The sequence below is a fragment of the Balaenoptera borealis genome (genome assembly GCF_965194805.1).
Source record: "Balaenoptera borealis genome assembly, chromosome: 20".
NCBI classification, from domain to species: Eukaryota; Metazoa; Chordata; class Mammalia; order Artiodactyla; family Balaenopteridae; genus Balaenoptera; species Balaenoptera borealis.
The window spans coordinates 20,797,279-20,816,010 of record NC_138879.1 but is presented as its reverse complement, the minus strand read 5'-3'; the positions used below and the strand labels follow the sequence as shown (position 1 = coordinate 20,816,010).

The window sequence follows — 18,732 nt, the reverse complement described above, 5'->3', positions numbered from 1 at the left end:
AGGTCATCTGGAGGACGTGACTGCCAGTTGACCCTTGAGCTGGACACAGGCAGTCAGAGGCTGCTCACCCCTTCCGTGTCCTTGGAATGTAGTCTGCCCACGATTCCCACAGTGAGAGCTGTTTCAAGGACACAGACTTGAGAGGGCAATGTGTTGTTGGCGACCAACTGGATGGTTTACGTGACTGAACCCAGTTAAGGCCTCTGTAGAAACTTGAAGATTCTGGTGGGCAGGTGCAGAGATCTACTCTTCTAGCACCGCCCAGGACAAGCCTCGTACGTAAGTTCCCTTGCTTATTAAACTGGCCACCTATCAATCTGGAGTGGCTGTCTCTTTCTTCAGTCTCTCTTTGCCCTCCGTGTATGGGGCCAGTTTACAAATCAGCATTGGCAAGGCTGCCAGGAGACCGAAGAAATGGGCCTTGGGAAAGAGGCACCTGCATGGGCAATCTTGGGAAACGCAGGCTGGTCTAATGTGCTTGTTTGAGGAACTGTGCAGGGCGAACCGCGGCGAAGACGGGAGATGAATGTCTGCAGGGTGGGCTGGCCACTGCTGTGGGCAGGTCGCTGGCCACTGATGCCCAACTAGAGGCTGAAACTCAAGTTGGAAACCTGGAAGAAGAGCTGAGGTTAGAGAATGACGTGCAGTGTCCACTGTTCTGCTCACTTCGGGGCTGGCAGGCGGGGTGGGGCAGCAGGATGATAAATTGGAGACATTACTGTGCGGTTTACAAAGCTAGCAGCTCGAGAGCTGCCTCAAATTAAGGTCCAAACGCTTTTGACAAAGCCCGACTGGATGCTAAGCGGTGGAATCCCCAGGAAAGTGAAGAGAGGGAAGGGGAGGGTGTTGTGGTGATTGACAGTAAAACACACGAAACACCCCACGCCACAGGACCCCTATGCAGAAGAAAACAAAAACCAGGCGATGACCAGCCCAGCCAGCGGGGCAGCCCCCATTCAGGAAACGTTCATGATGAGAGAATAAACGTCCACTGAGATTAGTGATACAGCTGCCAAATTCCAGCAAAAGGCCAGGGAAAGTATCCAAGCATGGTTAGTGTGGCTATGGGGTTGGGGGGCGTGGGGATGATTTCCCTGGCTGGGCAGGAGGCAGAGAAAATGAGCAACATCACCACACAGCCTGCCCTCCTGAAGCATCTGCATAGGACTTGGGGGCTCGAGGTCCTCACTTCCTTATAGATTGGATTATTCTAACCTGCAGGGAGACTTGTCCCAATATGGGGGGTCTCCCTGGGCATGTGGGACCCTGGAAGTCTATAGAGGAGGTGCAACAACTCCTTAGGGAGTTGAGAATGCGACAGGCCATCTATGCTCCTATCTTTGAAGGGCCTGATCAGGCCACATTCACTGCAGGAATGAAAGCCAAGATACTCCAGTCCGCCCCCATCACCTGGTATGGGACACTAATATCCACGCTGAGCCCAGTTGCGGGACAAGACATTCGTGATGTTGGGCAATCCATTGCTGATCTAGAGGAAACCAACAAATCCCAGGAACAGTTAAATACTGGCCTGCAGGAAAGACCCAAGACAGAGAGGGAGCTCGAAAAGCCAAAAGGCTATCCTGAAGGGCTGTAAAGGGTTTGGTTAAAGTAACCCGGAAACAAATGTGGTTTGACCTCATTGCTGCTGGGAACGCAACTGAAAAGATACATCGGCCATCCAGTGCTGTGTTGGTTGGCCTGTGGAAAGCCTTAAAACCTGCATAACATTTCAGAACTGCCCACTTGGCCCTACCATCCCTGACGCCCTGCCCGCTCCAGCAGAGGCCTCAGGGATTCTCCTGTTTGAGGTGGGTGCTTTCCACGTGCCCAGGTTATAGGATGCAGGGCAAGACTGCTTCCAGGTGAGGCCCACTGGAGGCAATCGGAGGCCTCCTGTGGAGCTCACTACTGGTTGACCTTCCAGAAATAAACAAAAGGTGACAGCTCTGGGGACTTCCCTGTGGTCCAGTGATTAAGACTCCACGCTCCCAATGCAGGGGGCCCAGGTTCAATCCCTGGTCAGGGAGCTAGACCCTGCATACCACAACTAAGACCCGGTGCAGCCAAATAAATAAATAAATTTTTTTTTTTTTTTTTAAAGTACAGCTCTGGTGGATACTGGAGCCGGATGTACTCTAATTTCTTTTTTTTCTTCCTTCCTTTTTTTTTTTTTGGCTGTGCCGCACAGCTTGCTGGATCTTAGTTCCACACCCTCCCCTTCCCTCTCTTCACTTTCCTGGGGATTCCACCTCTTAGCGTCCAGTCGGGCTTTGTCAAAAGCGTTTGGACCTTAATTTGAAGCAGCTCTCGAGCTGCTAGCTTTGTAAACCGCACAGTAATGTCTCCAACTTATCACTGAACCCGGGCCACAGCAGTGAAAGCACCGAGTCCTAACCACTGGACCACCAGGGAATTTCCCCAGATGTACTGTAATACACGGTCACCCTCAGAAGTTTTCTGGCCCCCTCAGCGCCACTGAATTATAGAGCACAAATGGTTATAGTCAGGAAGGTCCTTTTCATACAGCAAATTGCGTGTTCTCCCTGCCCCTCCACACCCCGAGAATATGAGATATTTTTTTGAATTTTATTTTATTTTTTATACAGCAGGTTCTTATTAGTTATCCATTTTATACATATTAGTGTATACATGTCAATCCTAATCTCCCAATTCATCCCACCACCACCTCCCCCACCACTTTCCCCCCTTGGTGTCCATATGTTTGTGCTCTACATCTGTGTCTCTATTTCTGCCCTGCAGACCGGTTCATCTGCACTATTTTTCTAGGGAGAATATGAGAGTTTTATCACTCTAATACCAGAGAATATAGTGGGCATTGATATCCTACAAGGTCAAGCTCTGCAAACCTATGTCTGCGAATCTGCCTCTGGGTTAGAGTAATCAAACCAATGATGAGGGGAACACCAACTGGGAACGGTAAGCCTGCCACCCCCGGGGAAGAGTGGAAACTGTCAAACAATATAAATTGCCTGGGTGGGTGGGGCTTAAGGAAATAGAAGAAACTATTCCAGAACTGCACTGAGTGGGAATGGTACGTTCTGCCCATAGTACGTTCAACAGCCTGGTATGGCTGGTAAAAAAGCCAGATGGCTCATGGCGGATAACCGTGGACTACGGAGAGTTGAACAAGCCCCCATCCATGTGTCTGTGCCCAACAGTGCCACCGTCTTCTATACCTTGGCCGCCGTCCTAGGAACGTACCATGACTTAGTGAATGCTTTTTTCAGTCTACACCTGGCCACTGAGTCACAACATCAATTTGCCTTCATGTGGGAGGAGCAACAATGGACCTTCCAAGTGCTTCCTCAAGGCCACCTGCACAGCCCCACCACATATCATGGGATGGTAGCCTAAGACCTGTCCCTATTCTCCTTCCCCACATCAGTAAAATGGGCTCATTACATTGATGAGGTGATGTTAACATGTGAAGACTTGCCTCTGCTGCAGGACCTTCTGCAGACTTTGCTGGAACATCTGTGAGGACGAGGATGGGTGGTGAGCCCTCAGAAAATTCAAGGCCCAGGCACCCCCGTAAAGTTTTGGGGAGTTGTTTGGTGGGGTAAGACACGCATTGTTCCAGAAGCTGTGATTGATAAGGTACAAGCCTATCCAACCCCTAAGAATATGAAAGAGGTGCAAGCGGGAGTTCCCTGGCGGCGCAGTGGTTAAGAGGCCGCCTGCCAATGCAGGGGACACGGGTTCGAGCCCTGGTCCGGGAATAGCCCACATGCCGCGGAGCAACTAAGCCCGTGCACCACAACTACTGAGCCTGCGCTCTAGAGCCCGCGAGCCACAACTACTGAGCCTGCCTGCCACAACTACTGAAGCCTGCGCGCCTAGAGCTCATGCTCCACAACAAGAGAAGCCACCACAATGAGAAGCCTGCGCACTGCAACGAAGAGTAGCCCCCGCTCTCCGCAACTAGAGAAAGCCCCCATGCTGCAACGAAGACCCAACGCAGCCAAAAATAAGTAAATAAATAAATAAATTTATATTTAAAAAAAAAGAAAGAGGTGCAAGCTTTTGCAGGGATTTTGGGGTTTGGGGGGACTTTTATTCCCCCCCTGGCACAGTGCCTCCATCCCTTATGCCGCCTGATGAAGAGAAGGCGCACGTGGAACTGGGGATCAGGGCAGCAAGCTGCCTTTGAGATGGAAAAAATACTAGTGAAGCAGATGGCAGCTCTGGGCACCTCCCAAGCAGGGCAACCGTTTAAGTTAGATGTGTCTGTGACTCCGGAACACACTGTGGCAGAGACAACAGAAGGAGAGGAGAGCACCCTTAGGATTTTGGTCCCAGCTCTGGGGGGGGGGGGGACAGAAACCCCAATGCACCCCTCATACTCCTAGCAACGTACACAGAACACCCCACCAGCTATAGCCTCTCACGAAAGAACAGCATATCATGGTAAGAACGTCCCTTCCTATCAAGGGCGGGGTTGAGACTACGTTCTATGGACCCACCTCTGCCATGGCTCAACCCCCACGTTGACTAAGTGGCCCAATTGCAACAGAGGGGCACCCTGCCTGCCAGCCCACTGTCTCTAGAAATTCAAGTGCTACTAGGCCCTGAAGAGTATCTAGATCCTCCAAATTCCCCTGCCTCTGTACCTGGGGTGGCCCCTGCAGCCTGTAGAGAGGCGGAGTGGGGGCAGGGATCCCCGCTGATGCCTGGTATACAGTTGGGTCTAGTCAGGGCAACCCACCCACATGGACTGCAGTTGCTATTCTGCCCAACACTGACACCATCTGGATGGAAACAGGAACGAACTGCAGCAGCCAATGGGCTGAACTCAGAACAGTTGGGCTGTTCTAAAGGGATTAACCCTATGGCTTGGACAAAGGGAAGCTGAGAGATGGATGATCCAGAAATCAGCCCTTGTACAAGATGTGTGAAAAGACATTTGAGTTCATCTGCAAGAGTCTGAGGCAGTCCTCACTGTCTTCCACATCCTGGCTCATAAGGCACTGACATCCCCTGGCAATCAGAAAGCTGATGCCCTAGCCAGGGTACAAGCCCTAGCAACTGACCCTTCAGTAGATACAGCAGATTGGGTGCATTGAAAAAGCAGCCACTGTAAAGCCTGGGTGGGATGGCATATTGCCAAGGATACCTGATTGCCCTTGAAATATGGTGACTTGGTTAATGCAGTAACATCATGACCTATGTGTTCTGAACAATGCCCGAAGCAACTGCCAAAGGAGTCTGGGGGTATGCATCGGAGTTCCCAACCAGTGAGGGATTGGCTGTTGAAACATGCTACACTTGGAATAGAACATGCACCATTAAAAGAGGGGAGAAGGTGGGAATTCCCTGGTGGTCCAGTGGTTAGGACTTTGAGCTTTCACTGCTGAGGGCATGGGTTCCATCCCTGGTTGAGGAATTAAGGTTCCGCAAGCCATGCGGCCAAAAAAAAAAAAAAAGAGGAGAGAAGGTGAAGGTCTGGCCTGGCATATCCCACCACGTGGCCCCCGCCCCCGCCCCCATCCTCACAACTGACGGTGTTGTCTCCCCAGCCAACATGTATGGTGTGCACAACCAGGTCAAGTGCCTAAAGCTGCCACCTCCCTCTCCTCAAGGCCGGGTGGGCACGTTCTGTTTTCCACTGTTGCAGTCATTTGGCCGCTGTCTTGTTTCCCTCCATTGGCCTGGGGGAATGTTACAGCACACACAGGTGCCCTTACTAACTGACTGCATCCAGCAAGCCTTAAATGATAACCAACAAAGCCCGTCCTTAGGTCTCTAATGAGAAAGCTGTCCTCCAAAACAGGATGCCTTCGGACATTATTACTGCCACGCAAGGAGGCACCTGTGCCATTATCCAGAGTGTTGTGTACCTGATGAGTCCGCTAATGTATGTTCTTTACTAAGCCCCTCCTGCGGCACCCCTACTGCCTTCGTCAGCCTGCAGCCTCCTCACCTAGTCTCTATCTCCACCCCTCCTCCAGCACCCAACCTCAGAGCAAGTTAGAGGGAGATTGGCTCTGCAACCCTGCAGGCCCTTTAAGTGGCTGCTGCCACTCCAGCTCCTTCTGCTGGCTTCTGGAAGGAGGACGTGGACCGCAGGGCAGATCTGGAGCCTCAGCTTGACCCCCTGGTGAGAGGCAGCTTCTGGGCGAGTGGGGATCTCTCCTGCTGAGTGTTGTCTTAGGGCAGGGGGCAAGGAGGGGGGTGAGTGGGGCTGTCTCCTTTTGGCTCATTTAGCCTTGTTTCTTCCTTACACATCTGGCTTCCACATGGGAACACAATTACAATAGTAATACCACTAGTAGTAATAATAATAGTCAGGGCCTGCTATTAAGACTTCTATACCAGCACTTTTGGGCATTATCTCAATTAATTCTTATCACAATCCACGACACAGGTATTATACCCGTTTTGCAGGTAAAAAAACGGACTCGGAGAGGGTAGGACGTTGCCTAAGGTCCCATGACTCGTGGGAGCCAAGTCACAAGCCGACCCTCCCCGCACCCAAGTCCACCTAACTCCTACTGCTGCAGACACCCCTCGGGAATCCAGGGACCACTCTCCCTGCCCTGAGGCGCGCTTGAGGCGTGACCTTGGGCTAGCTCCTTCCCTTTCTGGACCTCGGTTTCCGTAGGTATAACCTGGGTTAACACCTTCTTTCCTGATCATCCACCCGCCGCGCGCGCCAGTGATCACACAAGTGCGGTGCAGTGAAAAGTCCCTTTTCATCCCCAAACCGCACACCCCGGGGCCGCAAAGGAGAGCGCGGGAGACAGCGGCGAACCAGGCCTTTATTTCGGGGCGGCAAGAGGAGCTCCGAGCTCAGGTGCCCCCAGTTCTCCGGCTCCGGCCTCCGCCCCGGCGCCGTCTGAGCCCTCGGCGGCCTGGTCGCCGAACACTGCTTGGTGCGCAGCAGCGACATAACTGCAGCCGCTGGGGTCGGAGAAGCGCAGCTGTATCAGGGGCAGGAAGCGCTCGGTGGTGAAGTAGCGCAGGGCCGGGCGCGGGGCGCGCAGCGCCTGGAGGAAGACCTGCAGCGGCGGGAGAGGCGCGCTGGCCGGGGCTGGGCTGGGGAACCGGAGCGCTGCCCCCGCTCCCGCAGTCCGGCCCGGCGCTCACCTCGGTCACGTCCTCCGGGTCCTGCCCCGCCTCAAAAAAGATCTGCTCGGAGTGGCTCAGGTAGCGGGAGAAGAGGTCGCGGGTCTCGGCGTCCGCGCGGTCCAGCACCCCGCCCAGGCCGCCCTCCAGCTTCTCGGGGAAGGCGGTGTGCACCGGGCCGCACTCGATGAGGCTCAAGCTGCCGGCGGGAGAGCGGCGAGTGGGCGGGGGCGAATGCGAGTCCGGGAGGGAGGGCCGGAGGGGGGCTGCGCCCGGCTGGCGGGCGCTTAGGGTAACCCGAGCGTTTGAAAGCGGTTTACTGCCGGAAAAGCGCCCCCACGTCCCTTGGAGGGTGTGAGAGAGGCTCTGGCGTCATTATGCCACCCTGGCTGGGTCACTTACAGCTGTGTGACCTTGGGCCAGTCACCGAACCTCTCTGGGCCTGAGCTTCCCACTAACAATACCGACACCTCACCAGCTAGGTCGGCAGGTGGAGTGAGAGGGCGGGTGCCAAACGCCCAGTACTGTGCCTGGCACACAACAAACGGGAGCCGCACTAAGGAGGGGCCAGGGAGAACGCCTGAGAGCGGTTCCAACAAAACAGGGTGCTGGGGTTCCCACAGTCAGGGTTCAGAGGGTCCCGGGGGCGGGGCGGTGACTCACTGGACCCCGAAGGGCTGCAGCAGAATCGCCAGACTCTCGCACAAACCCTCGATTGCAAACTTGCTGGCGCAGTAAACGGCGTTGAAGGGAAGAGCTTGGAGGCGACAGGAGGCTGCTGAGGCGCGTCGGGGAGGGGAGCCGCGGGGAGCGGGAGGGGCCCGGGGCAGTTTCACCAGGTCCCACCCCTTTTATTAGACCCCCGACTCTCCCGTTGAGCCCCGCCTCCTGCGCGCCTCTGGTTCTTCCCCGGCTTCCACTCACCCATCAAGCCTCCCATGCTCCCGGTCACCAATATGCGTCCCGAGCGTCGCCGCTTCATGTCCGGCAGGAAGGCCTGCAGCATCCGCACGGTCCCGGTCAGGTTCACGTCCAGCACGGAGCCCACGGTGCCCTCCTCGTGTGCCTCCAGCGGCCCCACCAGGCCCCGGCCTGCGTTACATACTGCGGGGAGAGAGACCGGACTCCGCCCGCCTCACGCACGGCCCTCCTCCCCGCCTGTCCCCTCGTGCTCCCTGGGCCTCGGGACGTCTTGGTTTGGACACAGGGTGAGGAAGGCTCCTGCACTAGTTTTGCAGGGAGACTCACCCAGCACGTCCACGCGGCCCTCGGTCACGCGTGCCCGGGCAGCGGCTATGGAATCTGCGTCCCTCACGTCCAGCTGCAACATCTCCAGGGAGCCGGGAGGGCACCCTCGGGACCGGGCAGCCTCCCAAAGTGGGCCCTGTGTCGTCAGGTCCCTCAGCGTGGCGTACACTGGAGGTTCAGGGAGAGGACGAGGCTCTGAATTTCGGGCTTACAATCCTACTTAGGCCCCCTTGGACCAGGAAGGAGCTGGTCTCTCCACCCAAGTCCCCTCATGTACCTTTGAAGCTCTGGGATGGGTCGGACGCCAGGCGTAGGGCCAGGTGTAGGCCAATGCCGGAGGAACAGCCAGTGATGAGCACCACGGTGCGGTCCATGGAGCTGTGCGTAGGGAGCGGCCCCGGGACTGCTGGGCGCTGGTCTCTGGGATGGATATCACCTGCTTCGCCCCGCCCTGCCCGCCGGGGTCCCCACCCCTTGTTATGTCTGCAGCACAATCTCAAGGCTGAGACCTCCCGTGGGTCCCTGGCCTTCTCTTCCCAACCTACTCTAGGTCAAGGCAGAGATGAGGCCACTACTTAAAACACCCCTTCTTAAGTTGCTAGTCAGAGGGAGGGTGAAGCTTTGCAAACAGGAGGTGTGGGCTCCCATGTGGGCACTGAGCGCCCTGGGCAGATCTTTGCCTGGCAAGCCTCTGTCCCACAGGGACAATTATAGTTGCCAAAGTTTGTTGCTGAGGGTGTGAAAGTAAATGTTTTGGAAGGGGGTTCTCAGTTCAAAGGTCAGGGGTTAGTTTAAAACTGAGGGGGGCTTCCCTGGTGGCACAGTGGTTAAGAATCCGCCTGCCAATGCAGGGGACATGGGTTCGAGCCCTGGTCCGGGAAGATCCCACCTGCCGCGGAGCAACTAAGCCCGTGCGCCACAAGTACTGAGCCTGCACTCTAGAGCCCATGTGCCACAACTACTGAAACCCGCACGCCTAGAACCCGTGCTCCGCAACAAGGGAAGCCACCGCAATGAGAAGCCCGCACACCGCAACGAGGAGTAGCCCCCACTTGCGGCGTGCCGCAAACAAATTAATTAATTAATTAAAAAAAAGAATATTGGATAATTGGAGCTGGGCACTCAGGAACTTGACTGCTGCCAGGCTCTTGGTTTTAATTCGTGCTACATGAAAAGTAAGACAAGCTTTTGCTAACTGGACATACATTTAGCGAATGCTAAATGTTTCCCCTGGGGAGGTGTCCTGTGTCTTCAGGGAAACATGGTCAGTATTCTGTGAAGTTACCCTGGCCTAAATGATTACTTGTTCTGACCAAGGTATTTATTAGGCTATTTCAAAGTCACAGCATCCGAAGAATGTCAAATAGTTCAGCTAGCCACAGAGTCTAAGATCCTGTATCTCCTGGCACTATGGAAACACCACACCACTGACCTAAGTGATTCACTTTTTTCAGTTTTTCAATATTTCATCAATATAAAACTACTGCCACATCCTTATACTTTCTTTTATGTCTTCTTTAACCTAGGAGAGACCTCAAATCTAAAAGTATTCTCTATTTCTCATCATTAGCAAATGTTTTAGCTTTCTAAATATTTGTATTTAACTCTTGTTTCTAGGGTTTTGTTTTTGCAGTTTAGAAACGTTTAGGAATATTAGGACTTTATCCCTTCTGCTTGATACAGCAGGGGTGAACTACTAGCCAGTCTAGCCTAAGAGTGAAAAGATTCTTCACCAAGCACAGTGATTAACCCGATACAAGTTAGATTTAGAAGGAATGTTGTTTAAATTACTTCTTCTAGCCTGAATACATGAATTCTTTCAGATCAGGAAAGATTAGGAAAAGAAGCCTAAAAACTCTTAACAATGTGACTCTCAGTGGTAAATGAAAATGAGAAGCAGCAGCAGATTATAATTTGGTTTATGGGATGTGATGGATGTGCTATGATAGGAAACCTGAAATGATGGTTGAATTGGTAAAAAAACAACTGCATAAAATTTGCTGTAAGATATATAGAGACTTATTTTCTGTACTATTCTTTTTTAAAAACTTTTTATTTTATATTGGAGCATAGCCGATTAACAATGTTGTGATAGTTTCAGATGCATAGCAAAGCTACTCAGCCATATCTATGCATGTATCCATTCTCCCTCAAACTCCCCTTCCATCCAGGCTGACACATAACATTGAGCAGAGTTCCCTGTGCTATATGGTAGGTCCTTGTTGGTTATCCATTTTAAATATAGCAATGTTGTACTAAAGTATTCTTATAAGAAAAATAAGTATTTGTAAAAGAGGTTTCCTGTGTCAAGTATTTGCGCAATCAGAGCTGAATTGTAGATATTCTTGTAATATCTAGTTATTTTGAAAGATTTATATAATGAATTTTGGATATATGACCAATAAAACTGATGAAATGAAACAAACAAACAAAACACCCGAGGAAGCTGAGGTAAGGGAGCAGGGAGACCTGACCTCACCAGTGTCCATGCTATAGCCCTGAGTCCTCCCCGGCATCATGGCATTGACATTCTGACACACAGGTCGAGGTGATTCGTCAGTTTATTAAGTTGTATTAAAACAGTACTTTGATCCCACATTTGGGATGGTGGAGGAAGGCGGCTCGGCTCCCTCCAAACCTTCCGTGCTTGATCCCATCAGCATGAATTCCTTCACCCAGGCCTGGGGAACTCCTGTGATGCTTGCCTAGCCCCAGGCCCTGGGAACCTGCCCAGGCCTGGAGTTTGGGGAAAACGTGGCCCAAGCGCGGTTAATCTGTCACAAGGCACCAGCCACCCACCGGGGGTAATATTTGAGGAAGAGCTTCTTGGCCAGGTCCACTGTGTCTCCTTGGGGCTGGCTAGGATACCTCCTTGTGCTGAGGACGAAGGTCTGTTCCAGCTGGAAGGCGTTCTTGTCAAACTGGTGCTGTTGGAAGGGGATGCCTCGGACCAGGCTCTCAACCAGTGTCTCCATGAAGAGCCGCCAGCGGGGGGCGTAGTAGTCGGCCACCAGTCCCGCTAGCTGCTTGTTGGCGTAGTCTAGGATGTTGCCCTCTGGCCCCCACAGGGTCAGCTGGTAGCGGCTGTTCTGCTCATAGAAGCGGGCCTCAGTCTCACTGACGGCAGCCACCCGGGCCCGCTCCAGCCAGCTGCCCAGCAGGAAGTGGCTGTCACTAGCCAGCACCTTGTCCAGCGCGGGCAGGAGCTCATAGGCCAGGACGCCTCCTGCCCTCATCAGGGGAACCAGCTCCGTGTTCAGATAGGCGGTCCTCGCCTCTTCGTAGTACAAGCTGACCAGCTCCTGGACTGCCTGGCGAGTGACATCCACCAGGTCGTAGCAGAAGGCCGGGCTGGTGGCCAGGGTAGGCGTGGCTGCCAGCAGCAGCCGCCACGCCTCCAGTACATCCGATCGGTTGTACCAGACAGCGGTAGCCATCTGTAGGGATGGCCGCCTGACCAGCGGGCTGCGATTGTGTCCACTGCAGCCCTCGCCAGAGCAGTTGTAGACACTCCTGAGAAGCAGCCGCCACGCTGCCTCTGCGGCCCCATGGGAGACCCCGTACCGCCGGGCTGCAAAGCCCGTCACCCAGGCCCCCAAATCTGCCACTGGGTCCTTCCGCCAGCCCAGCTCAGCCATGAGGGCGTAGACCACCTCGTTCTGGCCGATACCCTCAGGGGCCATGCCCGTGCCTACCATGGTGGAGTTGGGGAAGAGGCGGGCGGCTGTGGGGCCTCGGTTCACAGACTCCAGGGCCCCAAACAAGCCGTGGTTGCCCCCGAAGTTATGCAGCATGCACCAGATAAAGGGCTGGCCCTGGAAGGAGGCTGTGCGGACGTACACGGGCTGGCTCTCAGCAAACAGGTCCAGAACCAGGAGGCGGCCACGGGGCACGGCCCCCAGCACGGCCCCCACCTGGGCGGGCCCCCAGAACTCGGGCTGGTGCTGGAAGAGCCAGCCTTGGAGCAGCCATACGGCGTCAGGGTCCACTGTGGTGGGACAGTGGGGACAAAAAAGAGGGTGGTAAGAGAAGAGGGGGCAGGAGAGCATTCACCCCATTGTACAGATGAGGAAACAGAGGTCCAGAGAAGTTAAATGACTCTATCACAGGACACTCCTTCCCCTGAAACCCACACCCCCCCCCCCCCGCCCCCCGCGGCCAGAAGGGCATTCCACAACACACGTCCTTCCCATCTCCTCCTCCTCCCACTGGGAGTGCCAGGGTAGTGCTATAAAGCTTTACAGAGCATCAGAATTACCCAGAGGGCTGGGCCCCAGCCCCAGTCATTCTGATTCAGGAGGTAGGGGAGGTGCTGAGATTTGCACATCCAGGGCTCCAGGGTGATTCCGAAGCTGCTGGTCCCGGGTCACACCTGGAGCATTGCTGCTCAAAGCCTGAGCCTATGCTCCTTCCTGGCTGACACAGAGGCCTCCCAAGCCATTCCTGACCTGGCCCCTCTCTGCCCTTCTCCTGTAAGTGGCAGGAAGGAGAGCTGGGTTCACATTTGTGCACCTAGAAGGGCACCTACCAGCTTGGGGCACATCCCCTAACCTCTGGCCTGTGTTACCTACTTCAGCATGGAGGTAGAGACCAAATTAAATATTTTCAATAGCTAGCACTTAATGACACTTTACTCTGGGCCAGGCATTATTCTACTTATAAGGTAGCCCATTTTGCAGATGAAGTAGCTGAGGCACTGGGAAGGAGGTGAGTCGTCGCAAGTCTCACAGGCAGGAAGTGGCAGTGCCTGCGTTGGAGCAGGGTATCTGGCTCCAGAGCTCACCTCTCTACCACTGTGTGATTAAATGAGATGATGTGTGTGTGTAGAAGTGCTTGGTAAACTGTAAAGTGCTGTGTATCACTGTGAGGTGTTATTATTCCCAGTCCCTCCTCCCACCCCCCACTGACCTCTGCCACCCCCATCTCCCTGAGGGTCTGGGGGGGCTCCCCTTTCCGACCTCCCCTGGCACCGAACCTGCAATCATGGCCTGGTAGACAGTGGCGGTGGCTGCAGCCAGGTAGGAGGGCTCCGAGGATGGTGGCTGCATCTCGTTGAAAGTATCGGCCCCATAGATGTGATCCGTGCCAAACTCTTTGGTCAGCTCCCGCAAGAAGAGGCTCCCCACGATGGGGAATAGGGGGTCTTCCGGAGCCAGGAGGAAGGAGCAGGAGTAGGAGCAGTTGAAATGTCCCCAACTGCCCATCTGGGTGATATTGATCTGAGGGAACACCCTAGTTGGGGGTGGGGGTGTGTGTGTGTGTGTGACAGTTCAGATATTTACTGGAGGCTGACACAGTAGTCATCTCCAGCCTCACTAACTTCTGCAGTTCCTGGGTCGTTCATGCCTCTGTGCCTTTGCACATACTGTGCCCTGTGCCTGGAGCCCTTTCCTCCTCCCTCCCTGCTTATGCATCTGGCTTCTCCTCGACATCCTTTAAGTTTCACCTGTCTGGAAAGCTTTTGCTGTCTCTCCCCCTCCCACTGGCTGAAACAAATGACATCACGTCTGCTCTGAGCCCTTGCTGCACCCTCCCTTCCCCAAGCAGAAGTGACCTTGACAGAGAATTGGGCCCACATATATTCCTGTCCTTATCACTGTATTGTATCCCCCTGGCAACGTATCTCCCGCTGGGGGCAGGGCCTCTGTGCACCTTTGTGGCTGCATCCCCAGGCCCCAGCACAGGGCCTGGTTGGGCAGCCCCGGAGAGCCTGACAAACATTGGCTGAATGTACGAATGAGGTTCCTGCTGTCCAGTTGGGGAGGCCAAGGAGTGGCCAGTGAGGCCGGCCACATGTGCTGAGCGCTGACAGTGGCAGGAACCAGGTGCTCATGTGCATGAGGGAGGTGGTAACTGATGCTGGGGGCCCCCCCGCAAGGCTTCCTGAAGGAGAGGAGGTCTCAGCTGGACCTTGAAGAATTTTGCCAGCCGCAGGAGAGGATGGGTGGGTAGCACAGAGGAACAGAGGGGCAGGAAGGACAGAGGAGACCAGTGCACCCCTACCATCACTAAGAGCTGCCATTTGCTAAGACTCCATGCCAAGCCATATATACATTTTACAAGTGAGGAAACTAAGGCACAGAGCAGTCACGTAATCTGTCCAAGGTCACATAGCTAGTCAGTAACAGAGCCAGGAATCAAGCCCAGGCCTACATGCAGAGCTTAAGTTTTTCTTTAAATCGTGTCTTGCAGGGGAACATAAATTCTCTAAGCTGAATGGAGGGTGAAGGGGGCATCACCTTGTGAGAGCCTTGGGGACATGCCCTGCGAACGCTGGCAACACGGGGATCATGCCAAACGAGCGCATCCGGTCAAGGATCCGATGCTGCGAGGAACGGGAGGGGCGGCGGTGAGCACGGCCCCCCGAGGCAGGAGGCCTTCACTCTCTCAGAGCACATGGAGTCCCCACCGTTCAGTTAAGAGCCCCGGGGTGGGCCAAACACCACCCCCGACCCCAGGCCTGTGACTGTCCAGCACCAATTCTGCTCCTTCCCTTCCCCATCCTTTTACCTGCAGGTAAAGCTGCTTGAGGTGCCAGGAGGGGGGCAGGGGGCCACTCCAGGTGTGCAGGTTGCCCATGCGCCCCCAGGCCAGGAAGGCAGGACCAGTGAAGTACTCATCGATCTCTGTCTGGGTCAGGCCCAAGGCCAGGTACACCTGAGGAGGAGGCCAAGCCCCACACATGTAAATCGTTTATCTCTATTCATTGATCCATTCACTCAACAAACACACATTCATCTCTTCTCTGGGCTGCACCCTAGAGTTACTAAGACAAAATCCGATCCCTGCCTGCGAGGAGCCCAAAGTCTGGGAGAAACAGATCCGTGACCAGGTGAGTTTGCAAATATGTCACCCTTGTTGCATGGGTGAGGTGAGGCACAAAGGGGTTCTCCCCAAAATGTGGAAGGGGCCTTAGAAGGCTTCGTGGAGCAAGGAGGGCTAGAATGATGGGTGAGGGCAGCTCTGCAGGGAGCTTAAGCAGCCCCAGGTGCAGCCAGAGCGCTCAGGGCTCAGGTATGGAAGCTCGAGGCCGGCAAAAGCCTGAAGGCGATGGGGAGCTCTTGAGTGTGTTAATAGTGGAAGGTCTCCACCAGATTTGCAATTCAGAAAGGACACTCTGGTGGAACTTGGAGAGTCAGGAGTCTTGTTTTGAAAGGAAAATATTGCTTAGAGAGGTCTTTAAGCTCTCATGGCCGGGAGGCCATTAAGGCAGTGTAACTTTGCGTGTCTCAGACTGGATGGAATCTGACCTTTTGATCTGATCAAGTTATCCAAAGAGCCTACTAGAAATTCAAGATACTTATTGGACTCTTACCCTAAAATAACTCTCAATTCCTTATGAACAAATATTTTCCAGCTAACGTCAGAGTCAGTCACAATTCTCACGAGGCAGTTAACAATCTCATGGCTTTAAAAAAAAAATTAGCCCCTTTTTACTTCCTCAGAACGCTCTTTCAGGATTACCCGAGCCCGTGTTTCCCAGATTACAATTAGTAAAGACCCCAGATGAACTCTTCTTATTTGCAGCCTCCTGCATTATTTTTTGGTTGATGCTGTTCAGAGGCTCTGGCAGACTGGGGTCCAGGCAGAGGGGATGAGAGCCTGAACTGGGGCCACGGATAAGGATGGAGAGGACAAGGCAGATCAAGAGCTGCTAAGGAGACAGAATCCACAGAAGCAGCTGACTGACCCACGTGGGGGTGGGGAGAGAGGGGAGGCCGGCTTCTTAGAGTGTTTACAGTAGGGTGCTGGGGTCCAGCCCTGGGTAAGTGCTCCTGTGTGTTTGTCTCAACCATGGAAGCTGGGAGGCTGGAGCCATCACTCCTGCTACCAACGCTTCTGGAGCCCTAGTCTCTGTGTGCCAGATACTGCGTTGATGTGGGGGAGGCGGGATGCCTGGGGTATGGTGGGCACGCACCCGCTGCCAGATGGCCTCCTGGCCGCTCCAGGCCAGCGCCAGGTTGATGCCGTTCAGTGCCATCCAGTCAATCTCCTGCTCCCAACGGGCCCAGTCCCACCACACGAAGGAGTAGCTTTGTGTGCACACGTTCTGGTAATAGCGGTACCTGCAGGCAGGGACGTGAGCTGGGGCGTGGCCCTGGGGGCAAAAAGGATGTCCCTCACCCCTGAGGGTCCACAGCCTGGGGAAGAACTTGGAGGGCAGCCCGGTCCTGGAACAGTTCTCCACAGCACCCAGATCTAACCCAGAAAGGAGTGGCTCCAGACGTGGCCTCTACTGCTTCACTCCAGGATCCACTCCACGTGGAGCTTGAGCTTCTGAGGGGCCCACCCACCTGCGCCCAGCGCTCAGCTCCCTAGCCTCCCAGATATTTGGGAGAACATATTCCGTTTTCATTCCTACTCTGTGTACAGTGTTTAAGTGCCATGTGGCAAAGTTGGCCCCTGTCCTGAAGGGGGGTATTCCTCTCCCCACAGTCTAACTGGGGAGGCAGCTGTGTGAATGCATCACCTCGGTGCAGTGGGGCAAATGCTAGAACAGAGGCCTGTGACAGGGCTGGGGGTCATTCCTCAGTAAGCATCTTCAAAGAGAGGGGTGGGGTAGGAAAGGAATGGCATTTACCGATCACCGATTATGCACCACAAATTCTACACCCCGCACCGTGCAAATCCTCACCATCAAAGCGGCACCACTGCACGGTAGATGACATTATTTCCATTTTTCAGATGAGCCAGCCGAGGCTCAGAGAGGCTAAGTGACTTGCTCAAAGATACAAGGCTTTTAGAATCAGACCTGGGGTCTGAAGCCAGGTCGTGCGACCCTAAGGCCAGCGCTTGCTGGCAGCCCGGCGCTGGGGGTGGGGAGGGGCGGGGACTTCAGCTTGGGCTGGCGCCCGGGGGAGTGGAGGCGGCGGGGAGCTGCACGGGAGCCGAGGGGCGCGGTCCGGCCGCGGTACCTGTTGGGCGTGGCCTCGGTCAGTTCCTCCGGCACCGCGGGCAGCGGCTGCGGCAAGCGCAGCTGAGAGCCCGACCAGGCCACGTGGCAGCCGCAGAAGTCGCGCAGGTAGCGGTGCAGCCCCGCGGCGGCGGCCACGCCCGTGGAGCCGAGCACCCGCACCCGCGCCCCGACGCCGCCGCCGCTCAGGCGGTAGGTGTCCAGGCCGGACTCGGCCGCCAGGGCGCGCTCCACCGACACAGAGAAGGCAGCCGCCGGCCCGGGTCCCAGAAGCCGGGCCAGCAGCTCCCTCACGGCCGCCGCTTCCCGGGCCTCGTCCCCGGCCGAGCCCCCCGCCGCGGTCAGGAGCAGGAACCCCAGGGCCGCGGCCACCGCCACGGCCTCCATGGTACAGCGGTCTCAGCCCTCTGGGCACCAATGGCGACTCGGGATCAGGGGCGTGACGGCCGCGTCCAATCAGCTGCGGACCTCAGGTCACGCGGAACTGAAGGTAAAGCACCGGCCGGCGGCTGAGAGACCAGCTTCCGGGTTCCACACCAGCTCCTGAGGGTGTTTTCTGACCACGCGTGGTGCAAGAGCGCGTGACTCTGGTGACTTCAAAAGTCCGGGGCCGGATGTGACTCGTAGTCCTTCACAAATGCCTTCAGGTACAACGCGCTTTCACATGCAGATCACTTTCCTTCCGTCCATCCTACCATCCAATAAATATTTGAAGTTGATTTTGTACCAGGCACTGCCACCCCTCTTCCGGGGAGACCTACAAACCAAGTACTTATATAAACAAAGATTTACATTATGCAGTTGACCCTTAAACTTTGCATGTGTGTTAGGAGGGCCGACCCTCTGGCTGCCAAAATATAACTTTACAGTCAGCCCTCCTGTATCCAGGGTACCGCATCCGCGGACCATGTAGTACTGCAGCACGTATTTATGGGAAAAAATTCCTGTATAAGTGGACCCGGGCAGTTCAAACCCGTATTGTTCAGGGGTCCACTGTACTTGTGATGCTGTGCACGGTTCCCAGCCAAAGGCTTCCAAAAGGAAGTGACATTTAATCTGAATTAAGTTGGGATTGACTAGGAGAAGAGGGAGGGGAATACCATTCCGTGAAGAAAAAAATGCATATATGAAGACCCAGGAAGGGTAAAGAAAGAGCTGAGCAGATCTGAGGAACTAAAAGGTCGGGAAGTTGGAGGAGGGATGCGCCATGTGAGCCTGGACTGGCCATGGGGCAGGGCCTAGTGGGTGTGACAAGGGCTCTCATGGGATCTGTAAGCGGTAGCAGCAGCTGAACAGGATGGGAGTTATCTTCATTTTACATCCTGGGAAACTGAGGGCCAGAGATAGGAAGTGACTCTGCGAAGCTCAGTGACCAGTAAGACAGCAGGTCTGGGACTAGAAGCAGGAACTCTTAACTCTCAGATAAGTGTTTTTGCCACTATCCCCCAAGAGATGCAACTTTTCAGGCTGCTTACCAGCAG

General features: G+C 54.8%; 2 protein-coding genes across 7 annotated transcripts; both read right to left on the bottom strand.

The window, feature by feature from the left end:
• Positions 1–6,765: 6,765 nt before the first annotated feature.
• On the bottom strand, positions 6,766–10,741 carry HSD17B1 (hydroxysteroid 17-beta dehydrogenase 1). 2 transcript variants are annotated; one of them, XM_082371429.1, is made up of 6 exons: positions 8,615–10,741; positions 8,338–8,505; positions 8,014–8,193; positions 7,753–7,846; positions 7,111–7,288; positions 6,766–7,022 (listed from the first exon to the last, which is right to left on the bottom strand). In XM_082371429.1, the coding sequence occupies exons 1-6, from the start codon at positions 8,709–8,711 to the stop codon at positions 6,783–6,785; spliced, it is 957 nt and encodes a 318-aa protein (XP_082227555.1). In that variant the 5' UTR covers positions 8,712–10,741; the 3' UTR covers positions 6,766–6,782. The 2 variants fall into 2 exon arrangements, with proteins under 2 accessions (XP_082227555.1, XP_082227554.1); XM_082371428.1 differs by having other exon boundaries at positions 6,766–7,288.
• A 139-nt stretch (positions 10,742–10,880) lies between these two features.
• NAGLU (N-acetyl-alpha-glucosaminidase) lies at positions 10,881–18,641 on the bottom strand. Of its 5 annotated transcripts, XM_082371379.1 has the most exons (6): positions 17,253–18,620; positions 16,256–16,403; positions 14,848–14,994; positions 14,577–14,662; positions 13,313–13,569; positions 10,881–12,325 (listed from the first exon to the last, which is right to left on the bottom strand). In XM_082371379.1, the coding sequence occupies exons 1-6, from the start codon at positions 17,636–17,638 to the stop codon at positions 11,115–11,117; spliced, it is 2,235 nt and encodes a 744-aa protein (XP_082227505.1). In that variant the 5' UTR covers positions 17,639–18,620; the 3' UTR covers positions 10,881–11,114. The 5 variants fall into 5 exon arrangements, with proteins under 5 accessions (XP_082227505.1, XP_082227507.1, XP_082227509.1 ...); XM_082371381.1 differs by lacking the exon at positions 16,256–16,403 and having other exon boundaries at positions 17,253–17,374; XM_082371383.1 differs by lacking the exons at positions 14,577–14,662; positions 16,256–16,403 and having other exon boundaries at positions 17,253–17,380.
• Between the last annotated feature and the right edge of the window lie 91 nt (positions 18,642–18,732).

What these genes read in the sequence shown, in the direction of transcription:
- NAGLU (XM_082371379.1), bottom strand. Translation starts at nt 17,638, where the DNA reads ATGGAGGCCGTGGCGGTGGCCGCGGCCCTGGGGTTCCTGCTCCTGACC. An exon ending in ACCGAGGCCACGCCCAACAG is followed by an intron (nt 16,404 to 17,252) that starts GTACCGCGGCCG and finishes CCCTGCCTGCAG; the next exon opens with GTACCGCTATTACCAGAACG. An exon ending in TCAAGCAGCTTTACCTGCAG is followed by an intron (nt 14,663 to 14,847) that starts GTAAAAGGATGG and finishes CGTTCCTCGCAG; the next exon opens with CATCGGATCCTTGACCGGAT.
- HSD17B1 (XM_082371428.1), bottom strand. Translation starts at nt 8,711, where the DNA reads ATGGACCGCACCGTGGTGCTCATCACTGGCTGTTCCTCCGGCATTGGC. An exon ending in GGGCCGCGTGGACGTGCTGG is followed by an intron (nt 8,194 to 8,337) that starts GTGAGTCTCCCT and finishes CTCTCCCCGCAG; the next exon opens with TATGTAACGCAGGCCGGGGC. An exon ending in CTGCAGCCCTTCGGGGTCCA is followed by an intron (nt 7,289 to 7,752) that starts GTGAGTCACCGC and finishes TCCCGCCGGCAG; the next exon opens with CTTGAGCCTCATCGAGTGCG.